At 46.7% G+C, this 14546-nt stretch overlaps 1 protein-coding gene across 1 annotated transcript in view; it reads left to right on the top strand.

Moving 5' to 3' along the window:
• Positions 1-2148, top strand: part of ASXL2 (additional sex combs like 2, transcriptional regulator) — a 106667-nt gene extending 104519 nt beyond the window's left edge. The window contains exon 14 of the mRNA XM_015415121.1: positions 4-2148. Coding sequence (XP_015270607.1) covers positions 4-1347 — 1344 coding nt within the window. The 3' untranslated portion in view covers positions 1348-2148. The remainder of the gene's footprint in view (positions 1-3) is intronic.
• Positions 2149-14546: the final 12398 nt, after the last annotated feature.

Here is a 14546-nt window from a genome sequence, read left to right on the forward strand (position 1 = left end):
AAGGAGGTCCCAATGGAGCAGATCTTGCCCAAGCTCTTCACAAGAGTCGAGATGAAGACCATCCCATTCCCTGTGAAGGAGCAGAAAGAGCCAGTGGGCACAGCCAGGCCCGGCGAGAGGCAGCCTTACCAGGTCCCACTGCAGTCCTGTGGGAAGCCAGGCTTCAGTACTAGTAGGCAGCAGATACCCCACGGTGTACAGCCCTTTCCTCCCTTTGTGGGCCACGAGCTGTGGAATGCCACTGCTGACTTGCACCCCAGCCAGGAAGCCTTGGGCCAGGGAGCCCGCGAGCATATCCTCCAGGCCCTGATGCAGAGGCTCTCGAGGCAGAAGCTGGCCTCTCCCACCACACCGCCTTCCCAGCTTGCTCTCCCGCCTCCAGCTTTCCCAGTGGAAAGCAGCTCCACCAGCCAGAGCTTCATGCTGGGATTCATGGGGAGAAGGACATCCAGGCCTGCGATGTCTGGCCATTACCTCCTAAACGTTTCCACCTATGGCCGGGGCTCCGAGCACCTCAGAAGGAAACTTGCCATGCACCCAGAGAACCGCGCGTCCACAGACGGACCCAAAATGGAACTCGAAGAACAGGAGCAAGCGGCAGGAAGCAGCAGCAGCGGGGAAGACGGAGGAGACACAGACGGGGAAGGCACCGCTGACGAAGAGGAGTGTGTTGTGGTCAAGGAGGAACTGGTGACCCACGAGGGAAGGGGAGAGCGGGTGACCCCCCAAGCAAGCGCCATGAAGGCAGAGCAGGGAGCTGCAATCTGGAAGGTGCAGGATGCCCACCAGTTCTCGGCAAGCCAGGAATTTGCTGGAAGTGGTGTGGGAAGGGGTTTTGTTCAAGCAGCCCAGGAAAAGGCGACACAGAAAACAAGGGGGGAAACAAGACCTTGGAGCACGGATCTGCACATTGATGCCTCAGCAGACTCAACCCCGCCCCAACCCCTGCTCCTCTCTCCCTCGCCGCCTTCTCGGCTCTTTGGGAACCCTGCCGCTACACAGCTCATCGGCCCGGGCTACAGCGGCACCATCAACGTCTCCACCTCGCCAGACATGCACCAGGAGGCGCTCCTGACAGGGCTGTCCGACCCCAGCAGCATTGGGGATGTCGTGTCCTTCTCTGTGACCGTTACGACCATCCCCGCCGGCCAGTCGGCAAGCGCGGGAAGCCGTGGGCAGCCCCTCCCTGTCCAGGCCTTTTCTGACACTGGTGGCCTGGAGGAGCTGCCCGCCAAGTGTTACTGCCGTTTGAAAGCCATGATCATGTGCAAGGGCTGCGGGGCCTTTTGCCACGACGACTGCATCGGCCCCTCCAAACTCTGTGTCTCCTGCCTGGTGGTGCGGTAGCCGGGGTCCCGACTCGCATCACCCTCGCAGGACCAGCTGCTCACTCGGGTGTCCCGCCCAGCGCCTGCTTGCTTTCCGTTGAGAGCGAAGGCCTCTTGCACAGCCAGCTGAAATCTTGGGACGAGTGTTTGCACTTAAGGAATCATGTAAATAGGTTGCATCAATTTTTTTGTCTTAAAAAGTATATTTTTTTTTCTCGTTTCAGTCCTCTTCAGGTAAATCTATTGACTCATGTATCATTTAGTCCCCTCACCAGCTCTGGCTGGCAGAAGCAGGGCCTGGTCAGTCCCTCATCTCACAATCTGTCCGTTGGTGGGTGGCATACAGCTCACTGAGCCCCTCCCACTGGCTGATCCACGCCCCTGCCGTCCCTTTCCTCTCCTCTCCTACCGACAGGGTCCCTCGTGCCGTTTGTGGTGGCTGATGGTGTTCTGGTCCTGGCTGTCTGGTTTCTTTTACTGACTGCACTGTGTCCTAATGCAACGTAGCAGCTAAGACTTGTAGACTAGCAGCCCCAGACAGTTGCTGCATCACACAAATGGCTGCCCTGCTTTCACCCTGTTGGGATGGGAGTTGAATCACCATGAGGAGAGAGACAGGAAGCCCACATCAGTTCAGCAAGCTATAGCTGCCTGCTGAGCGCAGCCGGCGTCAGCTCAGATTTGTTAATTTTCCAAAGAACAACTGGCTAGCGATAGCCCATCATCCCACTTCTGCCATCACTTGCCCCCCCCCCCCCCCAAAGAGCAATGGAGGGCAGCCGCCTTTTAACTAAGCCAGATATGCAGTTCAGTTCCTTTTACCCACACTCTTTAACATTTCCTTTGTTCTTTGTGGAGCTAGATGCAGCAAGACTGCTGATGCTCCCATATTGAGTACTGTATGACAGGGTGGAAAACGAAAAAAAACAACACATTGGCTTCCTCCAGGCCAAATCCTGGTTCTTTGCCTGGTAAAGAAGTACCTGGGAATCACCCAGCTCTTCCTTAGAAGATTTTGCCACTAGGCATAGTCAGGGGCTGAGTAAATCCTGCATTTGTGCCCGTTCAGATTCTCGGGTGTGTTTGAAGAAAAGCACATGTCTGGCCCTTAAGACTCCATGGATTGGCACAAACTCTCAGAGGCACAAAGGAAAGAATTTCTGTGCTTTGGGATCTCCTTAGCAGAATATATTATAGGAGTTTGCTGCAATCTGCGTAATTTCTGCAGGTTTCCAAATTTCACTTTCCCCTGAGGCTTAATTTGGGAGTGTGGGGATTGGGGGGGGGGGGCAGGGAGGTAGCACAAGCATGACCCTGTGCTGCTGTGTGGCTGCTGAGGAGGGTGTTGTAAATGCACAACTGCACACAGCACTTTGAGGCATGCACCTTCTTCAAGTCACCTCAATTTCAGCAGCAGGAGAATCTGCATTAGATGAAGGGCTGTTTGCAAGGGCTCAAGTGTGTGGGGTGGAAGGGGTGGGGGAGGATGTCCCTGTGACAGGTATCAGCTGCTAGAGCTGGGTCAGAGGTAGGTCCACTGCCCTCCAAGGCATGTTATTAACTCTTTGCAATACCCTCTCAAATGGGAAAGCCAGCAAGCAGGCCCTGCCTTTGGAGTGAGCCGTTCACTTAGTGGGGGAGGGGCTGGGAGACCGAGCCTGTGTTTCCTTCAGGAGACCACAAGTTCTGGACCTTGCATTTAAAAAGGGACCTTGCAGGCACTCTCTTCGCCCTGAGATCCTGAGGAGCTGCTCCTACTCAGGCTAGATAGATCATGCTAATACTTTGTCTTGGTGCAAAGCATCTTCATACGAGACTTCACTTTTGACTGGCCTTCACAATATAAGTTGGTTGCATCCTCCATCAGATGCCTGATAGTCACCGCGGATGTTTGCACACGCACACAAACATAGAGAAGTGTTTGGAAGAGGGCCCAGCACTCCTTGGCCACAGTAGGAGCACATGCAATGAGACAGAGAAAGGTTTCCACAGAGCATCTCAGCAGGGGGTATTCTATGATTAACATGCACCTCTCTGTTCACACTGTCACCATGTAGGTTCCCAGGAATGGTGTATCTAGAGAGATGATTTTCTACATTGGTTGTAAGTCCCGGGTTGCTCACAAAAATAGAATTGTAAGCCAGGGAAAGGTTTCAGTTATCCAGTGTTTGGGAAGTGACCCTTAGCAGCAGCAAAGTTAGTGTTGTCATATCGGCTAAGAAGCAATGCACCCTTGGTTAGAACTCCCAGTGTTGTCTTAGTAACGGTGCCTCAATTGTTTTGTCCATATTTCTTTAAAGGTTAGCATATGAAGGGTTGGCTTTGCATTTTGCATCTCTAGCAAGAGCTGTTCATTAAGGACATCAGAAAAGCCTTGCTGGAGAAAGCCCAAAGGTCCATCTCATCCAGCATCTTAATGCCAGCCAGGTGCTGGCCAAATGCCCATAAAGCATGGAAGCAATAGCCCTCCCCTACCACCATCTAGTATCTGGTAGCTAAAGGAACACTGCTCCTAGATGTAAGTAGAGTCCAGTAGCACCTTAAAGACCAACAGAATTTACCAGGGTATAAACTTTCTTGAATCAAAATCCCTTTGTCAGATAACCATATCTGATAGAGTGAGTTTTGACTCATGAAAGCTCATACCCTGGAAAATTTGCCAGCCTTTAAGTTGCTACTAGGCTTGAATTCTGTTACACTGCCACAGACTGACGTAGCTTTTGTTCAGTCGCACAGTCGAATCCGACTCTGCAACCCCACAGACCATATCTGGCTACCCACCAGAAACTACTTCTAGGTGTGGAATTTTGATTAAACTATCTTCTGTGAATTTCTCTAATCTCCTCTAAAGCAGTGGTCACCATAATGCTTTTCAGTAGCAAATTGCACAGCTGAATTATGCATATAGTGTGAAGAAGGACATTAGTGTCTGTCTTGACACACACACACCCCGCCTCCCTAGTGTTGTGGCAGGGAGACATCCCACTTCTGTGTTATGTTACAAATCTTTATCATGTCTCTCTCCCCCCTCCCCTTATTCAGCTCTTTTTTTTCTGAACTAAAAAGCCCCAAATAGTTGAACCTTTCCTCGCTCTGTAGCATCAATGTACCAGACTTTGGTGGGGGAGGGAGGGTTTGCCTAATACTGAATTATTTGGGGGACATGGTCCCTTATGTCTGGTTTCAGTGTAATGCTATGAGTCAAATTCTAGACAACTCTTGGCTCTTTCTCTAAGGATCATTCCACTCATCCTGCAGGAGAAATATTACATCTGTATCGGCCATTGCATATCTTTCTCCCCAACCCCCGGGACTGAGCAGCAGAAGTCTTCTTTTCTGATAGTGTCTCTTACCCAGTTCCCGAGGTTCTCTCACAGGGGTCCCACCAAGAAATGGAACTCGGGTGAGTTTATGCAGGTCAAAGGCTACTGTCTCTCATTAAGTTCTGTGGGCCACAATTGAGATGTGAGCAAAGATGGCTTTCAGCAATGGCAGCTTTGCTTCCAGTGCCAATAAATTTGTGAGTGCTCCATTTTAGTAGTGGGTAGTTGCCATCTGGTGCATCCGCATTGCAATAGGGGTAAGATTCTCCATACCCAGCAGTGAGTGGGTGAGCCTCTAGCAAGCAAGAATGCTCTCTGTCCCTAAGCAAAGAGCGCACCCACCCACCCCACCAGGCTTGCCCATCATAATGGTGGGTCTGTAACTAGTAATAATACAAAACAGATTGCAACCAGGAAAAAAAACACACACCTTGTTTCCCTGGTCTTCTGAGGGCTTACTTGGACAAAGCGGCCATGTAGCTGGTTTTTTAAGCTGCTTATGGCCACCAGTTGTCTATTAGCACTCAAGATAAACTGCATAAGAAAGCATGTGAGTGGTTTGCTCCTCAGTCAGTTTAGCATACTCTTATAGGTTGCATCAGCACAGCGGAGTGTTTGCACAGCAGTTTGCACTGATCCTGCAGAACCAGGGTCTCTCCTGTCTTCGCTCTGGCAGGTCTCCCACAGGCAAAAGGCAAACCATCTTCAGCCTCTTGTGGCATTAAAAAAATAGCTGCTGCTTTTACCCTCCCCTTTATCCCTACATTTGCAGCTGCTAGTGATTCCTTCAGATTACACACACTGCCTTGATGGCTGTTACTGTGGTGACCAGTAGAGGAGTTGGACAGGTTGGCTGAAGAACCTTTCATGCATCTCATGAACCACTCACTTTGGTTGAGCCCAAGAGCCCTAGGCAGAAAGTCTAAATGGCACCCAAGCACCCCCTCCCATTAATTAGCCTGGAGTGCAGTCTTCTGGGAAGTTCGCTTGTGCAGACCTCATTGATCTGAATGGAGCCTGCACAAGAGCTCTTGTAGAACCTTCTGTTTGTTTATACTCCATAGTTCATATCTGTCTGTCTCTTGCTCTGCTGCCCAGGATAACACCCCAAATACTCCGTGTGAGACAGCTGAGATAGCCGCCTCATTGCCTAAACCACCTCTCTCATACATACCCATGTACACACACCTCAGAATCAGGAAAGCCCTTGTACCAAGCAGGAGCATCAGGTAGTTTTCGATAATTCTTTGTGAAGTACATATTTAACCATTTCTGAATTTCCAAAGAGGCTGTAGCTAGGGATTCAGGTGGGAGACTATTGAGCTGAGTAGCCTCCTTGGCAAACTGAATGCCAAGTAGGGCAAGATGGCGCAATCTGCGAGAATGTTTTTTCCCACCAGGAAGAATGGCATTCCGCTGGGATCAGAGGTAACAAGCTATATGTTGGGGCAGATAAGTGTCTCTCCAGTATTTGATATTCAAGGGATTCTGGGCTTGATCCTACCCAGCTTGGCAGGCAGTTACCCCTTTGTGGTGGCTGTTTAAATTGCACTACAGGAGGCTGGCTCACTATAGCAAGCGTTGCCTTCAGTTTCACCTTGTGGCCATGTAATGTAAACTATGAGCCCTCTTGGGACAGGGAAGTGTACCTCTTATGAATTATTGTGGTGACAGGCTAGATTTCAAAATGGAGACAGTTGCCTCATCTGTGTTCATGGTCTCATTAATTTCAGTGGAGGAAGCACATGGGCATGGGCAGAGGATAATGTGTGGGTCTCTCCATTGATGCCTAGAAGTCCACATCGGCCCTGAAACTGTTACCCATGTAAGATGATTTCGGACCAGAAAAACCACAGTACCCAGGAACACAGCAAAGCTCCACGTTTGAACCCTGATGCCCATAAACATTTCCCATTTCTGGCATTCTAATCTGGTTGCCACGAGTCTGGATGCATCCAATTCCATGGCCTGCAGAAGCCCTGAGACATTCCTTAGGGCAACGTCCTGGCATTGCGTTTTGGGTACAAACTGCAGAACTGCTTTCCAGGCTCCCTTGGTGGCCCATTTATTTTGACATAGTACCAAACTTGAACGCTCATGCTTGGCAATACGTTTAATCTGGAACTGACATTGCTTGTAAAAAGTAAACCAGCTCAAGAAATGTAAAGTGTGCCCATGTGGCCATTTTCCTTTCTCTGGTTTCATTGCTTTTGTACAAAAGCAGAAGAGTGAGAAGTCAGATTAGCTGGGTTTCTCCCAAAAGCAGGCGCTGCCTGTCTTTGGACAAAAGCATGGCAAGCGGTAAGTGGTCTCCATAATCCATGCTGGACCTGTGTCTGAGATGTGGGCAGGTGAGGGGCCAGTGTGAGATGAAGTTGCTGCTGCTTGTAGACCTCAGGAGACATCAGGTGCACCTTGGTCTCTCTAAAGAATTGGTCTCGGAGACCAGTTTTGAAAATCGGAGTGTGGGTAGGAAGGCTGAAAATGTGTCCTCTGTTTGCTGTTTGGCAAGACGTAGGGGCCACTGTGACTACCTATTGGGGTGGGAGAATGAAGCCCATTCCTGATTCCTTGTATTGCTAATCAGTGCATATTGTAGGGCTGAAATTGCGCATAGCCATTTGGGGAAAACTGAGAAGATGCACCAGAGAGGGGTTTTTCCCTGTCCTTTGTTCTCCCCAATGCAATACAATTGATACGATTAAAATCAATTAAAGAGCTTATAAGTAATATATTTTAAGTAATATATATTTTAGTACCTCTGTTACAAAAAAAAAAGAAAAGAAAATTTGTGAAACAGATACACAAGCTGTTGTGAATGGTGTATGTGTGCGCGTGCACAGTTTTGAATGTGGTATTTCCTAGCAGGGGAACTGAAAGCACCTGTATTTGCAATAAATGTTGATGGTTTTGAAGAAAAACGGAAAGAAACCGATTTTTGTTGACTGGGATCTATTTTAATTTTTTTTTTTTTTGTAGGCCGAGAGGCATTAAAAAAAAATACCTTAGAGAGTGCTTAACTTTCATCTGTTGCCTTTTTAAAAGGGACAAATTGGAATTCAGAATATGTATAGAGAAGTTGGGTTGACACCATTTAAAAAAGTCATATTTTTTCACAAATAATATAGAAAAAAAATATTTTACTTAAGAGTTTTAAGTATTTGAAAGAAATATATAGGTATGTAAATATACTGTATGTACTTCATATATTCTTTTATTTTACATTTTATTGTAAACAAATGGATATTAAAAGAAAATCTTTGAACTGGCTCGAGCGGAGCTCTCTTCTGAAGTGAGTGCTACCATTCTGTCTTTTTGAGTGAGGTGGGAATCAATTTAGCAGCATGACAGCCCTGTGAGATTGGTTGGGCTGCGGAGAGAGTCATGTGGCCAGACACATTGAGTGAACTTCCTAGTTGAGCAGGGAGCTGGGCTTGGATTTCCCATGTCAGAATCCAGCATCTTAGTACGGGCTTGCTGAGTCGCAGAAGGGCAGCTGTCACATTTTTATTTCTTTACCCTGTAAGTGATGTTCCTTTTGCACAAGCCCACGTCTTGTACAGCTACGTCATAATACAATCCCACTTAAGAGTGTTTGAATAGAAGACTCAGGTTCAAATCCCCACTCGTACCATAGAAACTCGCTGGGTGATCTTGGGCCAGTCACACACTCTCAGCCAAACCTTCCCCATAGGATTGCTGTAGGGATAAAATGGAGGAGAGGAGAATGATGTAAACCACTTTGGTGCCCTATTGGGGAGGAAGGTGGGGTATAAATTAATTAAATATAATGCATATATTACAAGCAGGGAACCTGCAAAGACTTGTGGGATAGCATCTCATTTTCCTCTGCCCATCTGTTTCCTCTTTCCCATCCCTGAGAGCCTTATAGCCTCTCTCCCCTTTTCCTGCTTCCTTCTCTCCTTCCCACGCACCTGCTCACCCACCTCTGTCTGCCCCCTTCCCCCCATCTTCTGCTTTCCTTCCCTCTGGCAGCCTTTCCCCAGGAGGTCTGACCTAGTTGCATGGTGCCAGTCACTGAGCTGGGTAGGTTTTGTGCTCCATCCAGGCTAGGCCCAGTAGCATGGGGGGGGGGGCTGTAAGGACTTGCAGGGGTACCTCCTTCCTTCTCTCCTTCTAACAGCCCCCCATAGTCTCAGCTTTCTGTTTCCCTCTCCCCAACCACCAACAAAACTACCTTTTATCTGGCTCCCCATATTCAGCTATAGTATTTATTTACTTCATATATACCCCACCTTTATTCCCAGTGGAGCAGCAACCTAGCTTATGGCCTCTCTTCCATTTTTATCCTCACAACAATCCTGTGAGGTAGGCTGGGCTGTGAGTGTATGAGATTGACCCCGGGTTACTCAGCTTCCATGGCGGAGTGGTTATTTGAACCTAGTCTGAAACGTTAACCACCATACCACACTTGCTTCTGTGGGGTGGTAGCTGTTGAACAGTAGCAAGCAGTCAAAGGTAAGTAATGCAAGTCACTTGGTAGCAAGTACCCTTGTGGTTGCTGGTGGGCTGGCCCCAATAAATCCTCCTTCAAAGGCTGAAACACCCCTGGAAAGGGCCCTGCCTTTTACTTACAGAGGGTGAATAATGAAAAGTAACTAACTTCAGAAACTAGCTAAAGGTGAATAGAGGGAGAGTAATGCATCCTTTGTTCCTGACCACACACTCACATTGCTGGTTCTACCCTCAGGAATGCAGCATTCCTGTAAGAATTAGTAATCAAAGCAAAGCACCTTTCTGTGAAAAAATAAGGTAAAGAGATGGGTTGAATTCATTAAGGAGCAATGGCTCTTATTGTTAACATAACCTGATGACTTAACCATCTTCTGAAAGAATTATCTTTCTCAGTGTGGGAGAATTTATTGCCTGCATACCCTCTCTTTGAGAGGGTGTAAAATGCTGGGTCTGATTTCTGTAACATGCTGGGTCTGATTTTTACAGTGTGTCACAGGGAAGAAGGAACCCTCTGTGTGCACACAGTGTACCACTTAATGGAATAGCAGCTGGGTTCTGCCCACCAGGAGAGTCCAGAATTATTATACTTTAATGGGATATAGATAAAGCTTTTTTTAAAAACTCATCTTGGCAAGGTGATCCCAAAGATACTACTGTTGTTGTTGTTCAGTTGCACGGTCGAGTCCGACTCTTCGCGACCCCATGGACCACATCACGCCAGGCCCTCCTGCCTTCTGTCGTGCTCTGGAGTTTGCTTAATTTCATGTTTGTTGCCTCAATAACACTGTCTAACCATCTCATCCTTTGCCGTCCCCTTCTTCTTTGACCTTCAATCTTTCCCAGCATCAGGGTCTTCTCCAGTGAGTGCTCCCTTCTCATTTGGTGGCCAAAGTATTTGAGCTTCAGCTTCAAGTATCTGGCCTTCCAGGTTTCTTTTAGGATTGACTGATTTGATCTCCTTGCAGTCCAGGGGACTCTCAAGAGTCTTCTCCAGCACCATGATTCAAAAGAATTTATTCTTCGGTGCTTGGCCGAAATACTGTAGTCATTGGTATCAAAAGGACAAGTTGGGCAACCAAGGCAAAAATCAGGTATCACCTGAGAACCACTGCAGCTGAAACATCACCACACTTCCAAAACTTGGTCCAAGCTGCTCAGATCACCTAGGTCTACGGGAGATTTTGGAAGTGGCCTCCCCATGGTCACTGTGGAGGCTTCTTCCCTTGAAAAGGTATTTAATACTTCTTGTGATCCAGTTCTCCAGCATCCTTCTGCCAGACAGATAAACCAGGACAGATATGGATCATGCTAGTAATTGGTTTTATCTCTTCAAGGATTTCACTTGCTTTCCCAGATGGTACAAGAAGTTGAAAACTCAGACAACCATCAAGATCCTTTCAGAAGTTAATGTGCCATCTGGGTCAGAACACAAATACAAGTGACTTAATCTGCAAAATGCTTAGTAACTTGCTATAGCTGACCATTAAAGTTCCCTCCAACTCTGCAATTGAACCTAGGTCTTTTGCAACTCTGCAGATGAAATGGAGGCAATGTAGGGTTAGTTTGCTACCATACTGCTGCCAAATAGACTCTAAAATGGATCCCTCTAGGCCATGTTTCCACAACTGATGACAAGGCCGTTTCCCCAACTCCTCAAAGGAGCAAACTGACCCCTAATCAGCAGGCAAGACCATTGAGGAGCAGCTGTGCCAATCACTCACGTAATTTCCCTGTTCCAGAGACCAACCAGAGCTGTGGCAAAGTCACCAACCATGCTAGTATCCATCAGTATCGGAGGCTTTATTTCTTTACTTGATTTGTACCTGCCTTCCTTTTCTGTGGGGGGCTTACATTGTTTTTTTGCTCCTCCATTTTATCCTCACGACAACTCTGTAAGATAGGTGAGGCAGAGATCGTGTAACTGACCCAAAGTAACCCAGCAAGGTCTTCCATGGCTGAGCGGCGATTCAACCCTGGGTCTCCCAGATCCTAATCCAGTGCTCTAACCACTACACTGTGCTGCTTGTAGCATCCTCTGCAAAATTTCAGAGTTGGTATGAACCTAAACCAACCAAGTCATGACCAGTCTACGCCAAAGGAGCTAGGGGATGGATACACTACATATCAGGATCAAGCATGTGTATGGCCTGATATAGCTTGGGATAGACTCATGGTTGCCATGGAGGCCATGAAAACCTGAGCTGCACCAAACAAGGGGGCCTTGGTATGGAATGTTGTGCTGCAGGATAACCACTTCATTTACATTGAGTATATACCTTCCTCACTGAGATGCAAGGCAGATTGCACAGTGTAAAAGTCAATACGATCAACAGGAGGTGACATCCGATAATGCAATAGGACTTGAATTGCAGAAACCGGAAAACAAGCAGAAATCTGAAATGGAGCTGAAACAAAACAAGCGTTTAAACATACACATTAAATGATGCAGAAATTCTATGATAAGAGCATACTTAGAGCAACAGACAGTATATGCCATATACGGGAGTACAGTCCACAGTCATTATCCCTTTACCACAGCAGCTTCCTGAACTGTTTCATTACAGTACAGCACTATTACCTGTTTAATGAAGCCCTTCTGAATAATTCAGTTTTGCAGTTTGCAGAAAGTTATTCATTTATTAAAACATATCCCACCTTTCCTGTTCAGGGTGGCTTACAATGATAGTCAAAACATCTCCAGCGAAAACCAAAGATAACATAGCAAGCCCCCAAACCCTTCCCCCTCTTAAAAGCCACTAGTAGACCACCTCAGGGTTCCCAACACCACCTGCTAGACCCCTTCTGACAACCCAGGCTCGAGACTGTTAGCTTGAGGGGAGGATGATGCACTGAAAGGATCTCATCTGTTTTGTGAGTTCAACCACAGAGACACAGGAGAGCCAACATGGTGTAGTGGTTAAGAGCAGCGAATTCTAATCTGGAGAGCTGGGTTTGATTCTCCACTCCACATCAAGCCTGCTGGGCGACCTTGGGCCAGTCACAGTTCTCTTTCTCAGATCTCTCTCAGCCCCACCCACCTCACAAGGTGCCTGTTGTGGGGACAGGAAGGGAAGGCAATTGTAAGCCGCTTTGAGAGTCCTTTAGAAAAAAGCAGGGTATAAAAACCAACTCTTCTACATGCGTTCCAAATTTGTACACTTGCCTGGGAGGACAACTAGGGAATGAGATAGTATCCCTATAGGTCTCCCCATCCCCACCTGATTAATCAGGGGTTTTGCCAGACCAAGAAACAGGATTCCCAGCTTGGGGCTGTAGTGAAATCCTTCTCTTATATCAGTCTGCCCACTGGTTAAGAAGGCCTTGCTCTGCGCACCTCCACTTTCTAAAGTTAGTCAGGTGGGGTGGGTGGTAGCCAGAAGCACAGCCTTTAAGTTAGGTTCAGGTGGGAAAATGCTAGACAGATAGAGCAGATTGTACCATTTCAGAATGCATGGGGAGGATCCTATTTCAGAACATACCCCTATGTTAAATTCCCTGAAAACAGCACAGCAAGCAAAGGTGGAGGTAGATCCTTTGGGTAGTGAAGGGCGCAGTATAAATCCAATATCTTATTATCTTCTTCTTCCTCCTGTGCTATCTTCTATTTGGATTAAATTTTTTATGTGAAGCTGGAAGACACACCACCTCCATTCTGAAGTGGTGCCATTCATTCTGCACCTTCATTCTCTCACACAGGAGTGAACAAGTGCCTCAGTGGTGGGGCCTCATTGAGAGTTGCCTGGTGCATAGCATTAAGATTAAGGCACCTGTTGACAGCAATGAGATATTTGAGGCTGTTCTATTGCGGTCATTTTTTATTTTATTTTTTTTACTTAAGTTTGCCTCTGTATTTTTTATGCTATAGCCTGACTAATACATTTGCTATTGCTTAGGTGTTCTAATACCTTTCATTCTTTTTACTGACTTGATTAAATAACAACAAAAAAGTTGTTGGTCTTGAAAGTGCCCTCAGATTTTCTGAGATTTGTAGCTGTAGTAGATTCACATGGCTACTGCCGCAGAGGGGATTTGATTATAAGAAACTTTGGGCATGTTTTTTGGAGAAAGCAAACCCATATCCTGAACAAATAAAAATAAATTAAAACAAACTGTGCTGGCACAACTGTAATGGAATAACTTCTGCCTCATCCACCTTGATGTTAACAATATTGGTCAAGGCAGCATGATTATTACCTCCCCACTGATTTTTTTAAGCCCTGTGCTGAATCAGTGTGTCTTTCAGGAGGTTACAGGCATGTACTTAAAACACTAATACCTTCAAATGCACAAGAAATATTTCCAAAACTGATCTTCAAAGGAGCACTAGCATTTAGACTGTCAATTTAAAGCAGGATTGTCAATGACTAACAGGCATTTTTTTCACTGTATACACCTGATCCTAAATGTATGACATAGAAGTGCCATTAAAATCATGAACAGAGAGCCTACACCATTGATTTGTGATGTGACTGCCCAAGTTGAAGGTGCTGTCAGGAAGTGATCTTGGGAATCCTTCAAGACAGATCACAGTCACATCACTGCCTGGCAGAAATTCAGAAGTGATGAATGTACCACATTTCATGAGGTGTTCAGAAAGTCAGCTAAAAGGCACATGATAGAGGTTTATAAAATTATGTGTAGAATAGAGAAAGTTGATAGAGCTTTTTCTCCCTCTACTGTAATATTAGAACTTGAGGACACCCAGTGAAGATGATGGGCTGTATGTTCAGGACAAACAAAATGAAATACTTCTTTACTTTGTTGTTCAGTCGCACAGTCGAGTCCGACTCTTCGCGACCTGTCTAACCATCTTATCCTTTGCCGTCCCCGTCTTCTTTGACCTTCAATCTTTCCCAGCATTAGGGTCTTCTCCAGTGAGTGCTCCCTTCTCATTTGGTGGCCAAAGTATTTGAGCTTCAGTTTCATTATCTGGCCTTCCAGGGAACAGTCAGGGTTGATTTCTTTTAGGATTGACTGATTTGTTCTTCTTGCAGTCCAAGGGACTCTCAAGAGTCTTCTCCAGCACCATAGTTCAAAAGAATCTATTCTTCCGCGCTTGGCCTTCCTTATAGTCCAACTCTCGCAGCCATACATGACTACTGGGAATACCCTTGCTTTGACCATGCAGACTTTTGTTGGCAGGGTGGTGTCTCTACTTTTTATCATGCTGTTTAGGTTCGCCATTGCTTTCCTCCCAAGGAGCAGGCGTCTTTTAATTTCATGGCTGCTGTCACAGTCTGCGGTGATCTGGGATCCCAGGAACGTGAAGTGTGTCACTACTTCCACGACTTCCCCTTCTATTTGCCAAGGAGTGATGGGGCCAGATGCCATGATCTTAGTTTTTTTGATGTTGAGCTTCAAGCCCACTTTTGCGCTCTCCTCTTTTACCTTGAGCAAGAGGCTCTTGAGGTCCTCTTCA

This window comes from Gekko japonicus, unplaced genomic scaffold (genome assembly GCF_001447785.1).
Source record: "Gekko japonicus isolate JY-2015 unplaced genomic scaffold, Gekko_japonicus_V1.1 scaffold63, whole genome shotgun sequence".
NCBI classification, from domain to species: Eukaryota; Metazoa; Chordata; class Lepidosauria; order Squamata; family Gekkonidae; genus Gekko; species Gekko japonicus.